At 41.1% G+C, this 18429-nt stretch overlaps 1 protein-coding gene across 1 annotated transcript in view; it reads right to left on the bottom strand.

Moving 5' to 3' along the window:
* DNAH2 (dynein axonemal heavy chain 2) overlaps nucleotides 1–18429 on the bottom strand; it is a 124726-nt gene that overhangs the window by 63235 nt on the left and 43062 nt on the right. The window contains exons 14-19 of the mRNA XM_020966713.2: nucleotides 8740–8886; nucleotides 7984–8140; nucleotides 7460–7699; nucleotides 6974–7162; nucleotides 6611–6758; nucleotides 461–653 (exon numbers count right to left, since the gene is read on the bottom strand). Coding sequence (XP_020822372.1) covers nucleotides 461–653; nucleotides 6611–6758; nucleotides 6974–7162; nucleotides 7460–7699; nucleotides 7984–8140; nucleotides 8740–8886 — 1074 coding nt within the window. The remainder of the gene's footprint in view (nucleotides 1–460; nucleotides 654–6610; nucleotides 6759–6973; nucleotides 7163–7459; nucleotides 7700–7983; nucleotides 8141–8739; nucleotides 8887–18429) is intronic.

The raw sequence follows: 18429 nt of genomic DNA, 5'->3' as shown, positions 1-18429 counted from the left end.
TGTCTGGGGGTTGGGAGAGGGACAAGATGGGGAGAAAATTTGGAACTCAAAATCTTGTGGAAGTGAATGTTGAAAACTAAAAATAAATTAATTAATTAATTTTTTAAAAAAGCAAAATTTAAAAAGTTCTGTCTTTCAGACTTTCACCCATTAAACTTCAGTCACTTTACTCCTAAATTTGCAGGCCTTTGATCCAACCCTTCTCCTACATAATAGATTCTCTTCTGTCCAGATTCCCAATTCCCTGACAGAATACTATAGAAATCTTTATTACTATCTCCTCGTCCCCAAATCTTTCCAAGTCCTTACTCCTTTCTGGTAATTAAGGGATCCAATCCCCCACTTCCTTGTTCCCCTCTAAAGCTCTCCCCTATTTCAGAACTCATATCTTGGCCCCTGGGCTCTCTTCTCAAGCTCTGGCTCTTTTAAAGACTCAGGTATTTTCATACTCTACACTCACCGAGCAATGTCAGCATCAAAGGAGGAGACAGGTGGATTGAGGCGCTGGTAACGTCGGATGAAGGAGTCCTTGTTGATCTCCCAAATTTCCCTGTATGTGTCCCAGGTCTTGAGGTAGTTCTGGAGCAAGCTTGCATTGGTGGTCATTCCCCCACTGATTTGTGACTGAATCTTCTTGATGTCCTCATCTCGCTCTATTGAGGAAGAGGAGGAATGCTGAGGGCTAACAACGAACACTAGAGGTTACTTAGATTGAAACCGGGCAAATTAGGCCAGAAAGTTCCATTAGGCACATATGACTGGTTTGAGGATATCTTAGCTTAGATTCCGCCATCTGTAACAGTCAATTCTCTATCGGGTAAGTCAGTCTTATATTACCTCCTTTCTGTTAGCTCCTAGCAAAATCATTTAAAAAAATCAACCTCTGTCTCCTTGGAGAATTAAGGGGATGATCCTTCTATCCCCATAGGATGATAATCCTATATGTCTTCTGCTCTTTATGGCCAAATGCATTGAAAAGGCTATCTATAACAGGTGTCTCTGATTTCTCTCCTCTCATTCACTTCTTAACCCTTTGCATTCTGGTTTCTGCCCCCGTGATTTCACTTTCCAAAGTTATCAATGATCTCTTAATTGCCAAGTGTAATAGCTTTTTCTCAGTTGTCATTCTTCTTGACCTCTTGGTTGTCTTTGACACAATGAATCACCCTCTTCTCCTTTATATTCTCTTCTCTCTAGGTTTTCAGGACACCGCTCTCTCCTGATTCTCTTTCTGCCTATTTCCAGTCTCCTTTGCTGGATCTCCAGCAGCCAGTAGAGAATCGGATAGAGCGCCAGGCCTGCAGTCGGAAGACCTGAGTTCAAATCTGGCCACTTACTAGTTGTGTGACCCTGGGCAAGTCACTTAACCCTGTTTGCCTCAGTTTCTTCATCTGTTAAATGAGCTGGAGAAGAAAATGGCAAACCAGTCCAGTATTTTTGCCAAGAAACCCCCCAAATGAGGTAATGAAGAGCCAGATATGACTAAACAACAACACCCAGATCAGGCCCTCTAATCATAAAAGTACCATAGGGTTCTATCCTGGGCTTTCTTTTCTTCTCCCTATGTGCTGCTTCACTTGGAGATCTCATCCTCTCTCAGGCATTTAATGACTATCTCTATGCTAACGATTCTCAAATCTACCTATCCTACCCCAGTTTCTCTGCTGACCTCCAATCTCACATCTCAGCTGCCTTTCAGATATCTCAAACTAGATTTCCAGTAGACATCTTGAACTCAACATGTCCAAAATTTAACTAATCTTTCCCCCCAAACCCTTCCCCCCTCTTACCTTGCTTATTACTATATAGCGCAACACCATCCTCCCAGTTTCTGTGGCTCACAACCTAAGAGTCATCTTGGATTCCTCACTATCTCTTACCCCCTATATTCAATAGGCTGCCAAGCCTGAAATTTCACCCAAATACACCCCCATCTCTCCTCTGATTCTGTCACACTCTGGTGCCGGCCCTCATCACCTTGTGCCTTGATTATATTGCAATAGCCTGCTGGTGAATCTGCCTGCTTTGAGTATCTCTTGACTCCGATCCATTCTCCATTCAGCCACCAAAGTAATTTCCTAAAACACAGGTCCAACCATGTCACCCTCCCCCATTCAATAAACTCCAGTGTCTCCCTAATTGCCTCCAAATCAAATATAAAATAGCATTTGGCATCCAAAGCCCTTTAAAATCTAGCTCCCTCCTGCCTTTCCAGTTTTCTTACACTTTACTCTGTCACATACTCTTCAATCTGGTGACACTGGCAAACCATTTGCCCCTCAAATAAGATATTCCATCTCTTGGATCCAGACATTTTCTATAGCTGCCCCCATGCATGGAATGCTCTCTCTCCTCATCTCCACCTCCTGGCCTCCTGGGCTTCCTTTGAGTCCCAGCCAAAATCCCACCTTCTACAGGAAACCTTTCCCAACCTCCCTTAATTCTAATTAATTACTATTTTTCCTGTATATAGCTTGTTGGCACATTTTTGCTTATTATCTCCTCCATTAGACTGTGAGCTCCTTAAAAGCAGAGGCTGTCTTTGGCCTCTTTTTGTATTCTCAGTGCTTAGCACAATACCTGACATGTAGTAAGTGCATAATAAATGTTTATTCACTGACTAATTGGAAAAGGGTATTCCCATATCTAGGCTAGAAAAATCTGTAGACAGGTTCCAGCAGTCTCCAGGTAGTAGCAGCAGTAGGATGATGGGAGGGCCCATAATGCCTACAGCCAGCATTAAAGAATAAAGAAAAAACACAGGGGAGGCTGGATATGTGGTGCTGAACCACGGAAACAAATAACCTCAGAGCTGGAAGGCCCCTCAGAAGTTATCTAGTCCAACCCATACACGACCAAGAATTTCCTTAATAACATACCCCAAATGGTCATCTAGCTCGTGCTTGAAGATCTCCACTACCTCCTGAAGCAGGCCATTCCACTTTTGTATAGCCCTAATTGTTAGAAAGGTTTTCCTTTAAATCAAACTTAAATCTGCCTCTTTGCAACTTCTACCTATTATTACTGGTACATCAATCAACACAAGTATTTATCAAGTGTTTACCATGTGCTGGGCACTGGATACAAAGACATGAGTGGCTGGAAAGGGAGGATAGGACTTTGATAGAGAAGAGCTTTCTATGCCAAGCAGAAGAGATTATCTATAATCTGATTTGATTATCTATAGATTAGAGGAAGCCACGAGAGTTTACTAAGGAGAGTGACATGGCCACAGCTGCACTTAAGGATAATAATTTTGGAAGCTTCATGAAGGAGGAATTGCAGTGAGAACTAGTGAGTTGAGGTGGTGTGGTACCATGGAAAAATTGTCACTGCCTTTGATATTAGAGGATTTGGCTCAAATATTTCCTTTTGACCTTGTAAAGTCACTTCTCTGGCCCTTGGTTTCCTCATCCATAAAATAAAGGGGTTAAATATATGGCCTCTGAGGTCCCTTCCAGATCTAGCTCTATGGTCCTATTCCTCTGGACCCTCTCTAGCTGATCAATGGTCTTCCTCAAATGTGATGCCCCAAACCGAACATAATCATTCCACACGTGGTCTGACCCAAGCATACTACAAGCAAGACTAGTACCTCTCAAGTCCTGGATATGATTCCTCTAAATTTAGCCTACGATCACATGAACTTTTTTGACTGTTAAAACACATTGTTGATTCAAATTGAGCACCATGGCAGCAAGGTGATACGGTTAAGAGTGGCTGGACCTGGTGTCAATTGTCCCGAGTTCAAATCTGGCCTCAAACACTTACCAACTGTGTGACCTAATCACTTAACCTTGGTCTGCCTCACTTTCAGAAAAAATAAAAACAAAAACAGTACTTGCCCTCAAAGAACTCGCAGTCTAATGGGGAAAACAACAGGCAAACAACTATGTCCAAACTAGATAGATAAATAGATAGATAGATAGACAAATAGACAGATACAGACAGACACACAGACAGATAGCTAACTCTATAGATATAGATCCATTTCGCACAGCTAGGTGGCAAAGTGGATAGAGTACCAGGCCTGGAGTCAAGAGGATTCATCTTCCTGAGTTCAAATCTGGCCTCAGACACTTGCTACTGGGTAACCCTAGACAAGTCACTTCACCTTGTTCAAGTCAGTTTTCTCAGCTGGAGAAAAAAATGGCAAACCACTCCAGTACCTTTGCCAAGAAAACCCCAAATGGGGTCACAAAGAGTCAGACATAACTGAAACAACTGAGCAGCAACAAAAATAGATGTATTCATGTAATGTACGTATGGAAACCTTCCTACCAATTATATATTGTTTATATTCTTATTTATATAATTTATGATATAAACTATACAAAAGTGGAATGGCCTGCTTCATGAGGAAGAGGGACCAGTTCCCCCTCCCTGGAGATCTTCAAGCAAAAGCTAAATGGTCATTTAGGTACGTCCTTAAGGAGATTCTACATCTATTTACAGATTTATATCTATCTATATCTCTCTATATATCTTTACATGTATACAGAAGTGTATATGTATATACATATATATGTATATACACACACATACACATAGTTACAGGGTAAAATGGAAATAATTAACAGACGAAAGCTATTAGCATTTAAGGAAGATGGAGAAAAGCTTCTTGTAGAAGGTGGGGCTTTAGATGAGACTTAAAAGAAGTTAAGGAAGCCAGTAGTCAGGTGGAGAGATAAGGAGGAAGAGAATTTCAGGCATGGACAACGGTCAAAGAAAATGCCTGGAGTGGGGCGATGATGTGAGGAACAGCAGGGGAGCGTAAGGTGTAAGAAGCCTAAAAAGGTAAGAAGGGGCCAGATTATGAAGCTTTTTCTGTCCTCTACCACCAGTTCTAGAGTGGTCATGTTCCCTCAAGTTTCCATCATATCCATCCTCATAATCAGTTCGTCCTTGTTTGTGAGAATCAAGACCAGAAGGGCAATTCCCTTAATATCATCAAGGCAAGTCAAGAAATTATTAGCCACCTACTTCTGGATTATGGGTGGATATTTTCAATCCTCTATTAGTAGTCTATTATTCCATCATGCTACACTTGTGATCTGTTTCCTAAACTCCTCAACTATTTCCTCTTTGTGTCAAAGTATACAGTAGATCTATAGTATACACGGTAGGTCTATAGTAGATTCCACAGGAGATATGATATTATATTATGTCCCTCCCCTTCACTCCTTCCTTTTGCCAATCTTGCTTCTTTTGACCAAAGTGTACTGCTCTCTTAGAGAGCCTATGATTTTGTGATACCTATGAGATCACATTTGCCTTTACATTAAATTCAACATGTCCAGATCTGAATTCATTATTTTCCCTTTCCAACCTTCTCTCTTCCTAATTTCCCCATTAATGACAAGGGCATCACTTCCCAATGATCCAGGCTTGCAACCATGTGTCATCCTTTACTCTTCAGGCTCTCTCAGCCCCACCCACATCCCTTGCCAAGCCTTGTCGATTCCTTCTTTGAAACATCTCTCATATATGTCCCCTTCTCTCTTCAGACACTGCCACCAACCTAGTATAGGTCCTCATTCCCTCACACTTGGACAATTGCAATAGCCTGCTGGTTGGTCTCTCTGCCTTAAGTTTCTCCCCAGTCCATCCTCCATCTTCCTAAGTATGAGAGTAAACTACAGTGGCATGCTATTACCTCCAGGATTAAATATAAAATACCCTCCATAGATTTTAAAATGTTTCATAACCTGGCCCCTTCCTATCTATGCAGTCTTCCTACATCTTACTCCCTTCCAGTATGAGCCAATCACTCCATCTCTTCATTCTGTGAATTTTCCCTGGCTGTCCATCTATAATGCTGTCCTTCTTCATCTCTGCCACATGGCTTTCTTGGCTTCCTTCAAGTCCCAGCTAAAATCCCACCTTCTACAAAAAGCCTTTCCTAGTCTTCTTGAATTTCAATGCCTTCCCTCTGAGATTATCTCCAATTTACCGTGTTTATATCTGTTTGTATAAAGTTGTTTACATGCTGTCTCTTCCATTAGATTGTGAGCTCCTTGAGAGGAGGAACTATTTTTGCCTTTCTTTAGACTTCCAAGAACTTTACCACAGTGTCCAGCATGTGCTTAATAAATGCTTGCTATCTTGACTTTTTGTTAAGACCTTTATGTTATCTTGTTTATTATTCATACTTTGTGCATTTGTGAATAGGCTTTAACTGAACAGGATTTTGCTGTTGGCTTCTTTCTTGAATTCTGTCTCCTATTAATTCTGGGGTAGATCTACTTCTATTCTTCCTATATTATAGCTACTTTCTAAGGTATGTAACTTGGTGGATATATGACAATTTTTTCTCTCTTCTTTCCTTTTCAGGCTCCAAGAACATGAATTTTTATCAATCCTTTTGAAGTCTATTCTGTCCCTGGCCAGGAGCCCATCCTTCCTCTATTTTAAGTAGTGGTCAAGAAATCCAAGTCCCATTCTTAAACACTATATTTTTAAGTAGCAGTACATTTCCTACTATTTCAAGAGTTGGCCTCCTTCCCACCTGTAGTGCTATCTTTATACACATCTTTCTTCTTTTATAGGTCACCCTCCCCCCTCCACTCTATATCTTGCCCCCAGTGCATTTCTGGTATGGCTGACTCACCCACTACCACGTAGATGGGGTCATGATTGGACTTTCGATTGACAAGAATTTCAGGGAGGTGGTGGAAGACAGAGATCGTGTCAATGAGATGGCTGGCAATACTGTTGACCACACTGGACAGGGTTTGCAAAGTGGGTGAGAACTCCACCTATATTGGGCAGAGGATAGAAGATATTCAGCAACTGGTTGTAGTAGGAGGAAAGCATTTGGGAGAGAGGGAAAAGAGACAGAGAAGAAAGCCCATAAACCCTGAAATAACACCGCGGCTAGAGGGCAGTTGGGGTGTCAGGAGTTGAGAATAAGGTGTCAAAAGTGGGGGGAGGGAGGAAGAAGGAATGTCTCCCATCCTTGTGAAACCCCTACCTGAGCTACACCTCCAGGCCCATCATTCTGCAATATGACAAGGACTCGGAAAAGTGGGTTGGGGGTGGACTTGCCATCTCCATTGATAGCTTTAGACAATTCTAGCAGTGACCATTTGACATTGAGACGCAGAGCTTCTTCCATCATGCGATCCAACCGCATCGTGTACAGCAGCCACTGCTGCTGAATCTGGTAGAAAGAGGTTGGGCAAAGGGAACACCTCAAGAGGATGTAGCCAGAGTCCCAGGAGGAGAGAGCTAGGAGCTCAGCCCAAGAGGTTAACAATGTCTAGAATTGGGGAAGACACTCTTGAGATGCTGAGAGTGATGGAGCTAAGAGAGAAATGAGCCTGAGGCTATAAAAAGGATATTGGAATTGCAGGAATCGGAAAAGAAGGGGAGGTAATAACAGGAAAGGGCAGGGCTGAGTGTTAAGCAGCTCAAGGGGGCTGGGGTTTGCCCTGCTATAGAGCACTAGATCTCCTACCTCGGGGCCATCGTTCTTGAAGACCTCATAGGTTTCAGTCATGATATTCACCACCTCCTCATGTAGGGACATCAGTTTTTGCTTGACTACATTTCGGTGCTCCTTTTGATCCTCCTCAAACTCTAGATCCTGGTAAACCTTCTTGCCAGTAATTCGAACCAAGAGAGTCTCAGATATTTCCTGTGCCCTCCAGCCAATTGTCAGTGTGGCTGCTTTAAAATCATTCACAATCATCTGCACCTGGTTCACATGACCATGAGGGTTTGAGTTCTAGGTGAATGCTCCTAACCCTACCCACAACTTTAAGCTGACTTTTGTGACACAATTCTACCGAAAGGAAATGTACTCTATTTCTCAAGGGTGAAAATAACATTTCTCTAGGATTCAGGTGTCTGTCTTACCACCCAGTCCTATCCCATGACCAGGGCACTGATTCTCTCAGTCTCCCATCTCAACTGACAGTTCTTCTAGGACCCAGTCTCAACACCCTCTCTGGGTCTCCCTACTCCTGGACCAAGACCCACCTTGCTGGCATGTATACGACACTCATTGATGAATAAAGTGCTTGCTCCCTTCAGGATCCAATGTAGCTTCTTAAGTCCAGGATGGATCTTCTTGTCTAAGAAACGGATTCGTTCTTTGAACAGGGCCCTCTCATCTGGGGACAGCATTGCGATAATCCTGTTTTTGGGAACAGGGGCCAGGGAACAAACAGAGAAAATGAATCAGGAGGAACAGAGTTCTAGAGATTTCCCAGGGTACTTTAAGGTGGGAATCAAGAGTGTTTGTGAAACAACAAACACTCCAATGAAGTCTCTACTCTCCCAGCTCCCCTCAACCTAGCTAGGTAAAGAAAAGCCTTCAAAAACAGGGAAGGGGTTCAGCTCTGCCATGATGCCCTCATTCTAAAGATTATGAAGGAATTCAGGATCAATATGAAAACAAAATCGGTCCACTTAATGCCATTTTACTCATTGAGAGACTGACCCCTATGCCAAGTCCCAGTCGGGAGTCTTGTCTAGCTTTGCCCTCCATGTGAACTGAGTTTTCTCCAGGATTGATCTCAAAAAGTTATAGCCTAGCCCCATGGCATTCAGTGAGTCAGTTTGATTTTGCCCTTCAACCAAAGCTCGTGGGACCAAATTTCAAGGACAGAATTTGAGAGTTCTGGACCCTAGGGAAGAACTAAGGTTTTGGAAGGACAAAGTATCAGGAATGAACATAATTAATCCAGGGCAGAACAAAGAGTCAAAGAGACAGAATGAGGATTGGAGACCAACCTGTTGTAATCTCGGGCAACAAGCAACAAATTTTCACGCAGGATTCGCAAGTCCTCAGCACGCTCAGCTACATTCACCACATAATGAGGAGTCTCAAACAGCAGCCGCTCCCAAAAATGAATCTCCACAAAGAGTTTCAGCAGGGTCCTAAAGTGAGAGGATGATAGGAACAGGGAGAGAGGAGACCCAGAGTTGACAAGACTCCCTAAGTGGGTTGGGATCAAGAATGAGGCAAAAAGTACAGAACTAAAGGGAAGGAAGAAGGGCAGTTAGGTGGTGCTGTGGATAGAGCACCAGCCCTGGAGTCGAGAGGCCCTGAGTTCAGATCTGACCTCAGGCACATAACACTCACTAGCTGTGTGACCCTGGGCAAGTCGCTTACCCCCAACTGCCTCACTAAAAAGCAAAAAAAAAAAAAAATTTTTTTTAAAGAGTGGGAAGAAACATGGAGGCAAGACCAGTTTAATGAAGCCTGTTTAAATTTATGTTCAAAAACCTTGTTTAAATATTTTCTAAAATATCCCATTCTGTTATAAAGGTCTTTTAAGAAAACAGTTCTGGAAACTGCATTTGAGACAAAAATTGCTGATGAGAAAGAAGAACTAAAATTTAAAGTTATCTTCTGACTAGGGAAAAAAAACCCCACGGAATAGTTTAGGTTTTTTGCAGCATGACATCGCACATAACTATTTCTTTCTCTTTTTCTTCAACCACATATGGAGAAGGGAAACAGGAATCTTAAGTGTCAGGAAGACAGACTAAAGCTTTTCTATAACCAGCCTAGGTGGAATGAATGACACACCTGTGCTGTGACAGAGAATGAATGGCCAGTCACTGATAAATGAGAAGTTCAGAAGAGGACAATATACCATGAGAGGTTTTGGATTAATAATCCAAGAGTTGCTTAAAGACAAAGATTTATAAGAAATATACTAAATTGCACCTAAATATTTATTTCTTTAAAAATTTTTTATCTTTGGGGCAGCTAGGTGGCGCAGTGGATAGAGTACCTGCCCTGAGGTCAGGAGGACCTGAGTTCAAATCTGGCCTCAGACCAAACACTTGACACTTACTAGCTGTGTGACCCTGGGCAACTCACTTAACCCCAGTTGCCTAAAAAAAAAAAAGTTTTAAAAAAATTTCTGATCTTTGAAATGGCAACTAACAGCTGGTTATTGTTATTTAAATTACCTGCTTTAATAAAGTACTATTATTTATACTTGCAGTGGATGCTGAATTGGCCTATAGGCGTCATCCCCATGGTGCATCCTTAGAATTAACATCCTGATTCCTCTGGACCAGGTGGGAGCTTTGGGCCCTGCTTCTGGTCATGCAGAAGCACCCAGCCAAAAGGATTCTGCATTTTGGTAAGGGGTGGGGGGTACTTTTTAAGTTAAAAGAACAGACAAGTTCTGGTTTAGGAGCTTTTCTTTTAACCCACCAGTTGAATCATGTCTAATTTCAAGACTTCCAGTGAAGGAGTGGGAAGGACTGACCATTCTCAACTCCAACATGATGACGATTTCACCCCTTAATGGCAAAGAAAATGGTGCAATACTCTAACCTCTCTGGGCCTGTCAGCAGTTTCTCAAGGTTAAATAATTAAAGCATAGAGAACTCATGGTCAGAAACATAAAGTATGTGGTGGGATGAGGTATTTATCATAGAGCCTCATCTAAATCCAAAGTAAATATGTGAATTACATTTTAGATCATTCATGTGACGAAATCAGTTTTGTGTGCTTGACAAGAGGTGAAAAACTCATTAAAACTTGAACTGGTAAAGTTAAAAGTCTGAAGTCAAAGCAAATGTTATATGTGGTAAATAGATGAAGAAAATCACGGAAACAAATACCACAAGTATAGCTATGAAATTTCCAAATTAAAAAAAATTACTAGATCGCATATACCTTTCACAGCTACGGGTAGAAGATGAATCCCTATTTATTACAAGAGATAGAGGCAATTAAAAAAGATAAAACAGATAGTTTTGATTACACGAAGTTAAAAAGTTTGTGACAAATATGGATAAGAAAGAAAGCAGATGACTGGGAAAAAAAATGTCTGCGTATCTAAGGAGGGTTTGACATCCAAGATATAGACAACTAACAGAAATACATAAGAACGAAATCTATTCCCCAAAAGCAAAATGGTTAAAAGATATGAACAGTTTTCCAAAGAAGAACGGCAAACTATTAACAACCATATGAAAGACTGTTCCAAATCACTAGCAATAAGAGAAATTAAAATCAAAATAACTAAATATAATTAATAACAATAATAATAAAAACTCTAAAATCACCTCACACTCAACAAACTGGCAAAGCTAACAAAAGAGAGGAATATTGTTGGAGAGTGTTATTGAGAAACAGGTATACTAATGCATTGTTGGTAGATCTGTACTTAGTATAATGATTCCTGCAAGTCATTTAGAATGATGCCATTAAAATAACTAAAAGGTCCAAAATCCTTGACTCCGAGATTCTACTGCTAGGGTTATACCCCAAGAAAGTCACTGACAGAAAGGTTCCATACACACCAAAATATTTATAGCAGCACTTTTTGTGGTAGCAAAAAAAAAAATGGAAACAAAGTGAATGACTACCAAATGGAGACTGGCTAAACCTCCGTAATTAATTCACTTTCCCACTCATCACAGAGACTCTTCTAAACTTTTTCATCCCCCCTCAAATGTCTTATCACCTTCCCCCCTTCCCTATCCTCTCAGCTAAGAACCTCCATATTTCACTGGAAAAAATTGAGGCCATTTTCCAAGAGCTCCCTCTTTTCCCATCCTCATCTCACATCTTGATGCCTTTTGCCACAATCTCCTTCTCCACCCGTTTCATGTGATGATGGCCTTTCTTCTTGCCAAGGCAAACCCCTCTACCTGCCCAAGTTATTCCATTCCATCTCATCTCCTCCAGCAGACTGGCTCCTTTTATCTTCATACTCTCATTTATCTTTGGTCTCCCCATGTCTACTGGCTGCTTCCTCACTGTCTACACACATGCCCACGGCTCATCTCTCTTGTCCTCATAAAATCTTCACTTGATTCATCCATCCAAGCTATCATCCCCCATCTGTCCTCCCTTTTGTGTTTAAACTCTTTGGGGCCATCTACAGACACGAAGTACCTCCATTTCCTTTCCTCTTGCTCTCTTCTTGATGCTTCTAGCCTGGCTTCCAACCTCGTCATGCGGGTGAATTGCTCTCTCCAAAGTTACTAACAAGTTCCTAATTGCCAAATCTAATGGCCTCGTCCTTCTTGACTTCTCTGCGTTTTTTGACACTGTTGACCATCCTCTTCTCCTTAATATTCTCTTCTAGGTTTTCAGGCCACTATTCTCTCCTGGTTCTTCTATCTATCTGATCACTCTTTTTCAAGTCTCTTTCGCTGGATCTTCCCTTAGGTCAAGTCCGCTAACCATGGTTCTCTCCTGGGTCCTCTTCTCTTCTCCCTCTACTATTTTGCTTGGTGATCTCATTGGCTCTCATGGATTCAATTATCACCTATATGCTGATGATTCTCAAACCTACTTATCCAGCCCTAACCTTTCTGCTGACCTCCAGTCTCACATCACCAACTGTCTACTGGATGCCTTGAAATGGATGTCCTATAGAGAGACACCAATCTCTCCAAAAGTGAACTCTTTATTTTTCCTCCCAAAACCTTCCATTCTGACTCTCCCCTATTACTGTTGAAGGTACCACCATCTTCCCAATCCCTCAGGCTCACAATATAGTGTCATCCTTGACTCCTCACTCTCTTTCATCCCTCATATCCTATCCATTGCCAAGGTCTGTTCATTTTAATATCTCTTCCCTATGCCCCTTTCTCTCCTCTAACACAGCTATCACTCTGATACAGGCCCTCAGCACCTGACATGTGAACTATTGCATTAACCTACTGGTCTTCCTGCCACAAGAAGTCTCATCCCTCTTCAGTTCATCCTCTACTTCTCTGTTAAAGGAATTTTTGCCTTCCTCCTTCCCCTATCTTTCCAATATTCTTATACCTTATAAGTCACACATGCTCTGAAATCCAGTTGCAATGGCCTCTTTGCTGTTTCTTGTCCAAGACACTCCATTAATTGGTTCCAGGCATTTTCACTGGCTGTCTCTTATGCCTGAAATGCTCTGCCTACTCCTCTCTACTTCCTGGCTTCCCTGGCTTGCTTCAAATCCCAGCTAAAATCTCACCTTCTACAGGAAGCCCTTCCTGCTCCCTCTTAATGATAATGCCTTCAGTCTGTTGATTATTTCCAATATATCCTGTACATAGCTTGTTTGCATGCTGTCTCCCCCATTAGACCATGAGTTCCTTAAAAGCAAGGATATCTTTCACATTTCTTCTTTTTCCCAACTTAGCACACATCATGGGTGCTTAATAAATGTTCACTGACTGAGGAACTGACTATAAGCATGTAATGCTTATTTTTTCGTACAGCATAATAAACACAGACAATCATGAACAGACACAAAGTGAAAGTCGCAGAGCCAGGAAAACAGCATACACAATAACTACAACTATGTAAATGCAAAGAACAATCACAAACGAAATAATTGAAATGGAACATTGAGAAATTATAAAGAGCAAGATTGTCCCCAAAGAAAAGATATAAGAAAAGACATCTCCCATCTCCCCCTATCCTTTGCAGATGTCAAAATCCATAGGTGTGTAATACTGCTTACAATATCAGATATTTTTTATGTATTGATCAGTTTTGCTGATTTTTTCCCCTTTTCTTTCCTTAAAAAAATAATTTGTTATAAGGGAGTCAGGAGAACCTGAGTTCAAATCCAGCCTCAGACACATAGCACTTACTAGCTGTGTGAAACCTGGGCAAGTCACTTAACCCCTATTGCCCAACACCCCCCCAAAAAAAAAATGAAAAAAAAAGAAAAAATTAATAGATCAAACCATAATGCTAACAAAAACAACAAAAACACAACAGATGAAAGAAAAACTTTTGATGAAATACACATATTTCTATTAAAACATTAAAAACCACAGATATAAACAAACATTTTCTTAGTAATACAGTCAATAGTATCCATCTAAAACCAAAAATTAGCGCCATTTGTAATGAAGAAACACCAGAGACCTCTCCAGTGAGATCCAGGGTAAAGTAAACATATCCATTGTCACCACTATAGCTAATACAGTTCTAAAACTGAGAGCTTTTGTAGCAAAAATTTGAAATTGAAATAGAAAGAACAAGCATAGGCTTTCTTTAAGAAACAAAAGTATTACTTTTTGCTGATAGGATGGTTTACTTAGAAAACCTCAGAGATTCTAATAGAAACAAATTGTGACTTTAGTTAAATAAAAAATAGTTAAAATAGGATATAAAAATAAAACCACAAAAATTACCACCTTTTTTGTATATTGCCAACAAAACCTAGCAGGCAGAGATGGAAAAAAATTTCCATTCAAAATAACCAAGGAATATATAAAATACCTGCAAATCCACCTATGAATACAAATATAAACTACTTTACAAAAATGAAGTTAGATATATGAAATGGAAGGACTGGCCAATAAGGGCCTACTCTTCAGAGCACGCTCAGATTTGCTCTTCCTCGTGGTTTATAGTTCATGTGCATGCAATTCCCAGCTTGCTTCCAATCCAACCACATAGGGAGGCTTGGTGATCTTACTTCAGACCACGAGTCCCTGGGTGAGGCTAGTCCTGTACGGTGACAAGGAGACTTCTGATGACTGATGAAACTGAGTTTCCATAAAAAAAAGGATCAACAGGCCCCTCCTTCAGCTCTTTTTACTCTTTTTTTTTTTTCCCTAATGGTGAATGAGGCAAGAATCGCTCTGAGCTGCTGGGTGGGGAAGTTAAGGAGGGAAGAAAGGAAGAAGCAGCTTCGCTGTCTCCCACCTAGCTGCCATGTGTCCATGAACGCATCTCATTTGTTTGTTTTGTGTGTAATCTTTCCTGATCTTAGGTATTCAGAGGTATTAGGTATTCACGTATTCAGAGATAGAACTGACCCTGTAAACCCTGAATGGTTGGAAAAACCATCTGAGATCCCTCAGCAACTAGAGTCAGAAACTGAGTCCAGAGGCCAACAACAGAGGAAGCTCCCACAAACGGATGGGTATGGAAAGTCAGTCTTCTGAGGACAGTGGCAGCTTTAGAGTATGTGACTCCTCATAACAAAGAGAAATCCTGGCTATGGACTAATAAAGTCACTTATCCACCAAGGCCAGAGAGTGAAACCTAAGGGAAACCTCACGAGGATTCCATTGAAAGAAAAAAGGACTTGTAGGTTCAGGATTTGGGAGGTACACCTTGGTCATACATGCTCTTGACACATGCACCTCATACTCTTCCCAGGGATCTTGGGTTTGCAAGGGCAGGATGTGCCCCCAAGGTTGGGGGGAATGTTTTATAACTACTATTGTTTAAACTTTCTCAGTAAAAACCTTTTTCTAGCAGCTATTAGAGTTCTACTGCTTGAATGATATTGGAGGCCACATAAGATAAGGGTGCATGAGTGTCACTACTAGAAACAGCCTTCAAAGTCATTCCTAGAACCTTGAGGGGAGAAGTAGTCAACTAACTGCCTTCTAGACAATCGCAGTGGCAGTTAGGGAAATAGCCCTAGAGTGGATGTCACATTGGGAGTTTCAAAAAGGATCATTTCAGTCCCCCGCCTAGAAACTAGAATCCAGATCAGGGGACACAGCCACCTAAGATGCACAATAGAAGTGTGCAAAGAGGAACACTTTTATGAAGCAGTGTATTGCTAAATGTTTAACAACTGACTCTTAAAAAAAAAAGATGCATAACATACTTCTAAGTTTAATATGCATTACAAACATTTTGTCCATCATTTCTAAGTCTAGACAATCTACAAAGCAATAAATCGAGCCCTGATTTGTAGGTCTTGCCAGTTTCCGAGATGTGATTGCTCACACTGAAAAAATTAATCATTGAAGCTGGTAAGATCTTGGCTCCAGCATATCCCTGCTTTATAAGTTACTTTTTTGTAACTACACATATTTTTTAATGCCAGAAAATTTTACTCTCCACAGTATATCAGCATTTATTTTATGATAAGTCAAGCTGCATGTGTTACAGTGAAGAATCAAAGCATCTGGTGATCATTAACATGAAGGAAATAAATTTCAGATTTTGCTTCATGCACAGAGTCTTGACCTGACTCTGTGAAAAGGCTTCCTCCTCTGAGGTAAAGAATATCTCTAAAGGATTCACACTTCTCTGTGAACTAAATGAGACTAAACTAGAAACAACAGCTCCCTCTAGTGCTCAGAAGAAAAAAAAAAGGTAGACAGGGCAGACAAAGATAAATCTTCTGATAGTGTTTTCTAAAATAACAGCACATTGCTATGGTGCTTTATGTATTCTAAAAGGCTTTCCTCACAACAGCTCACAAAAGCCCCTGTGAAGTAGGCTTGTGCAAGTATTATCATCAGCAGGAAACCATATCTTCCCCTAATAAGTGTCAGAGCTGAGACCCAAAGTCGGCACTCTTCTCATTCTATATCATGTATTTCTGATGTAGGATACCCTAAGCAATTTTAAACAATAACTCCCAAAGAATTCAGGAATAGAATACTTAAGGGGAGAGGCAGCTAAGGGGTGCAGTGGGTGGAGCACCAGACCTAGAGTCAGGAGGACCTGAATCCAAATCCAGCCTCAGACACTTGATATATACTAGCTGTGTGACCCTGGGCAAGTCACTTAACCCCAACTGTCTCACTAAAAAAAAAAAAAAGAATACTTAAGGGGAATAATAACAGGTCCCCTTCATCATATAGGAAAGGAAATAAGCAGATTGGAGAAGGAATATGTTGTGTAGAAAATGGGTTATTATCTATAATAGATATCTGGGGAAAAAGTGGTATCGTGGGAACCTTACGAAATTAATTGTCCTGTAACTTACAGCCCAGTACCTCATATTCTATGCTTTCATGGCCTGGATTCAATCTTGAAGGCTTCTCAAAAGTCACCCTCTGACTCATGCCCCCACCCAGCTTTCTCCCATAGGAATATAAAAATATAGCTCATGTTTAGGGCTTGACAGATATAGGTAAAATGGCCCCAAGCTCTCATGTACTCAATCTAATAAGACAACCTTTATTCTATCCCACAGGCAATACAAAACGTACAAAGGACTCACAGGTGACCACAGTCTAATAACTCTCCTCTCTCCAGTGAATCTCACCTTCCCTCCAGGAACCTGTAAAGTACTCTAGACTCAGTCCTGGTTTGGGTTTCTCCTAGGAAAGAAATGAACTCGGGGTTGCAAAGGAGTCAACACCTCCAGTTCTAATGAATACCACACTTCTTCTAGGGACCTCTAGAGTATTAGCCTAAGGTCTTGGGAGGTCTCCTAAAATGGAATCTTATACTGAGGGTTTCTTGAGAGACAAGCCCTTCCCCATCAATCTTGCACAGTTCGGTTAACTCATTGGTGAGTTAAGGAGGTGGAGAGCAAGGCAGGAAACAAAGGTGAGGTTTGCTTCTCCGAACTGTGGGTCAGTCCCTTGTGTGTCCTCTAGTCCTAAGCTACATACTGACTTCTCTTCTCACTAAGAGGCTTGATTCAGGAACAGAGCACTGTCTAAATTTCTCCCTCCTCTCTCTAGGAGGCTGCGTCCAGTCATTGCTGGTGTCACTGCCCAGAACCATGTGTTTCCTTCTCTAAGGAAGGCTTGTCTACCCTACTGGATTGCAGTCTTCACTTGGGTTATGTGGTTCCCTCTGCTCCTGGGGCCATGTGGGTGAAAGGCTCTGCCTATCATTAGCTCTCCATAGCTACGCATTCTACAACCTCTGGCTTCTTTCTTTTCTTATTCCTTGACCATGTTTTCCAATATATGTTTCGCCATCTCCCTCTCCACCTATCTTTGCATTGAAATCACTGAGTATTAAGGTATTTAACGGTATGTATAGTACCAATTTTTTCACTGAAATTATTTACCTCCTACAAATGACATTAGCACATAAGTTGCAATTATCTCCATGGCACTCTTTTTTCACTTATGCTCACAATGAATATAAGGTAAAATATTCAAGTGTCCCATGAAATGTTTCTTGTTTTTGACCTCTCCTGTTTTATTGTTGGGGCAGCTAGGTGGAACCACTGAAGATAGAGTGTTGGGCCTGAAGTCAGGAAGGAACATCTTCCTGAGTTCAAATATGATCTCAGAAACTTACTAGCTGCATGACCCTGAACAAGTCACTTAACCCTGTTTAATTCTGTTTCTTCCTCTATAAAAATAAGCTGGAGAAGGAAATGGCAAACCACTTTAAGTATCTTTGCCAAGAAAATCCCAGATAGGGTCATGAAAAGTCACACATGACTGAAAAGACTGAACAACAACACAGCTCTATTGTTAACAAACTTTCCTTCATACTAGGCATCTTCTTTTGACACTCCCTCTTGAACTCCCAGAAACCTGATTTTCTCCAAATGATACCTCATACCTGGCCATCCTCTACCATGCTAATTGCTCCTTTTCTCATGCCCATGCCACACCAGACCAGTAGGAGAAGTCAGTATACTGTTTACTTTCCACTTCCATTTTCTAGACTGTTCATGTGTCATCATCAGCAAACTCTTCTCTCATCTATACTATTCTATTTACTTTGGCCCATAATTTTGTTGCCATGGTCTACCCCCTTCCTGTCCTTCCAATCTTGTC

This window comes from Phascolarctos cinereus, unplaced genomic scaffold (assembly GCF_003287225.1).
Source record: "Phascolarctos cinereus isolate Bilbo 61053 unplaced genomic scaffold, phaCin_HiC Scaffold_5;HRSCAF=322, whole genome shotgun sequence".
Classification (NCBI taxonomy): Eukaryota; Metazoa; Chordata; class Mammalia; order Diprotodontia; family Phascolarctidae; genus Phascolarctos; species Phascolarctos cinereus.
The sequence above is the reverse complement of the archived record's forward strand: the minus strand, read 5'-3'. Positions and strand labels throughout refer to the sequence as shown.